The sequence below is a fragment of the Octodon degus genome, unplaced genomic scaffold (genome assembly GCF_000260255.1).
Source record: "Octodon degus isolate 3935 unplaced genomic scaffold, OctDeg1.0 scaffold00162, whole genome shotgun sequence".
Classification (NCBI taxonomy): Eukaryota; Metazoa; Chordata; class Mammalia; order Rodentia; family Octodontidae; genus Octodon; species Octodon degus.
The window spans coordinates 3,252,514-3,254,607 of NW_004524738.1; the positions used below are offsets into that span (position 1 = coordinate 3,252,514).

Sequence of the window (2,094 nt, forward strand, 5' to 3'; positions counted from 1 at the left end):
CATATCTATGTCTTCTGGAGACTTTATGACCTCGCCCAATTTCCAACATTCCCTCCTTTCTGTCCACACTTTAAATCAGTTCTCTTCGGTGTGAACCCGGGTACGAGGCCAGAAAGACAAGAGTGGGACTCTGAAAGCTTTTATCACAAGCATACTTTTCTTAAAAAACCATTTTCCAAAGCAGTTCGCAGCAAAGTAGGTTTAAAATTGTATGTGGACTGCATTATGAACCAAGAACCCATGTAACTTTTACGATTTCGGTAAAACTAAATTAAAAAGGCCAATCCCCAGCCTATTCTTCGACCCCTCTATTCCTCCCCTCTGCAGCAGAACTCAACCCACGCATACTTGACTGAGACACCCAGACCACGCCAACCATGCCACGAGATGTGTTTTATTTTCATTTAACATACAAATAATTTTCTATAATATCCCAGGGCAAACCGGAGAATTTGGCAGTCCGATTGGGGGGGGTCCCCTCAGAGACCCACGGGCCGGTGGCATCGGCGCGGAATGCCCGGGTTCACAGTGCAGCTTGTGGCTCGTGTCCATCTTGCAAGTGGCTCTTCCTCCACATCATGACTGGGGGGTTTCGGAGATGACGGGGGCGGGGAATTGTCTGGGCTCTTAGGAAATCTCACTCCGCTTTTCCTGCTCAATGGCTGCGGAGAGCGGGAAGCAGGCGCTGGAGGGCGAGGCGAGCACTTGGCGCCCCCTCCCGCACCCAGGGGCTGGTCAATCTGGTGTGGGCGAGGCACCCACAGAGTCTGGAGTTAAGAAGGGGGCCGGGGCCGAACAAGGCGCTTTGTGTAACTGGAAAGTGGGGCTGGGGCCGCCCAGTCCGGGGTCCGGGGGGAGGGGGCAGGGCTGGCAGAGAGGAGCGGGCGGGACGGCAGACCGGGTTGGGTGCACTCACTCTCTTTGGTCGGCAGGGTGTTCTTCTCCTGCGTCTCCGTCTTCTTCAGCTTGGCCTTATCGAAGCTGGCGATTTCCCCCATGTCTGGTTTGTCTGCCATTTTCTTAAAACAATCCTAGTGGGTAAAGCCAGACGGTTGGCTCGGGGCTGGGAGCCGGCGCCCTCACCCCGCTCGCAGCCGACGTGGCACTTGGCCGGGGCGTTCCAAACAGCCCGGGCCCGAGGATCCGGGCGCGTCCCGCACCCCCTCCAGGGCGTGGTCGGCGGCCCGGGACAGGGAAAGCGATCAATAAAGAGCGCCAGCCCGCCCGCCGCACCACCCCGGCCCTACTCCGCAGTGCACATCCTCGGCCCCGGCTCTGGCCCCGTCCCCGTCCCCGGCGCCTCGCTCACCGAAAGCGTTTCGCTCCGAGCCCGAGCTCCTGGTGCTCCCACTCGCGTTGCTGCAGCAAGAGACAAAAGAGAGGTGCCCGGCCCTACCCTTATATACGCCGCGCCCCGCCCCGCCCCCCGCCCGCCGCAGCGGGGGCGGGGCCGGCTCCGGGGGGCGGGGCTGCGCGGGCGTCCGGCTCTCCTGCGCCCTACGCCGCGCCCCCGCTGGGCTGGGCGCGGCCCTTCCTTGGCCCCTTGCGCGCGCTCGCCGTGGGTCGGCTGGGGTACACCCCGTGTGTACTCAGGTGGTTGTGTTGTCCGTCCGGCTGCAGGAAGGGCGTGGGAGGCGCGGGGGAGGGAGACAGGCGGTGTGGTTTCTGTGTGTGCAGTGTGTAGTTGTGGGTGTGCGGGTGTGCACGCGCCGTGCTGCAGCTCTTACTCGCGGGAGACCACCACACGGGTGTCGCCCCTCGGGCGTCCACCTTCTTCCGAGCGAGCTCTTCTGCAGCACTTACAATCATTGTCTGTGGGAGCTGGGCAGGGAGGGGGGCTTCAGACGCCCCCTTCCTTTCCTGCCGCCTCCTCCGGCACTAGGGACACAGCTTCCCGTCCTGGGAGACCTGCCCCTTGAGCTCACCTTGGAGGTGGTCAGGCCAGTAGTAGATCCACCGACATGATCTTTCATCTTCCACCACAGGTGGGGGCATAATGCAGCTGCTAAGATCTTTTATAGAGAAGTTGCATTTTCAGCCTGTGCAGCCCCTTCAGATGATAAATACCATTATTTAGCAGTGCAGGGAGGAAAC

The 2,094-nt window shown here is 60.7% G+C and overlaps 1 protein-coding gene across 1 annotated transcript; it reads right to left on the minus strand.

The window, feature by feature from the left end:
- Window positions 1-374: 374 nt before the first annotated feature.
- Window positions 375-1,372, minus strand: Tmsb10 (thymosin beta 10). Its single transcript, XM_004642810.3, has 3 exons — window positions 1,310-1,372; window positions 917-1,031; window positions 375-662 (listed from the first exon to the last, which is right to left on the minus strand). Exons 2-3 carry the CDS (start codon window positions 1,014-1,016, stop codon window positions 628-630), a joined length of 135 nt encoding a protein of 44 aa, XP_004642867.1. The 5' UTR covers window positions 1,017-1,031; window positions 1,310-1,372; the 3' UTR covers window positions 375-627.
- Between the last annotated feature and the right edge of the window lie 722 nt (window positions 1,373-2,094).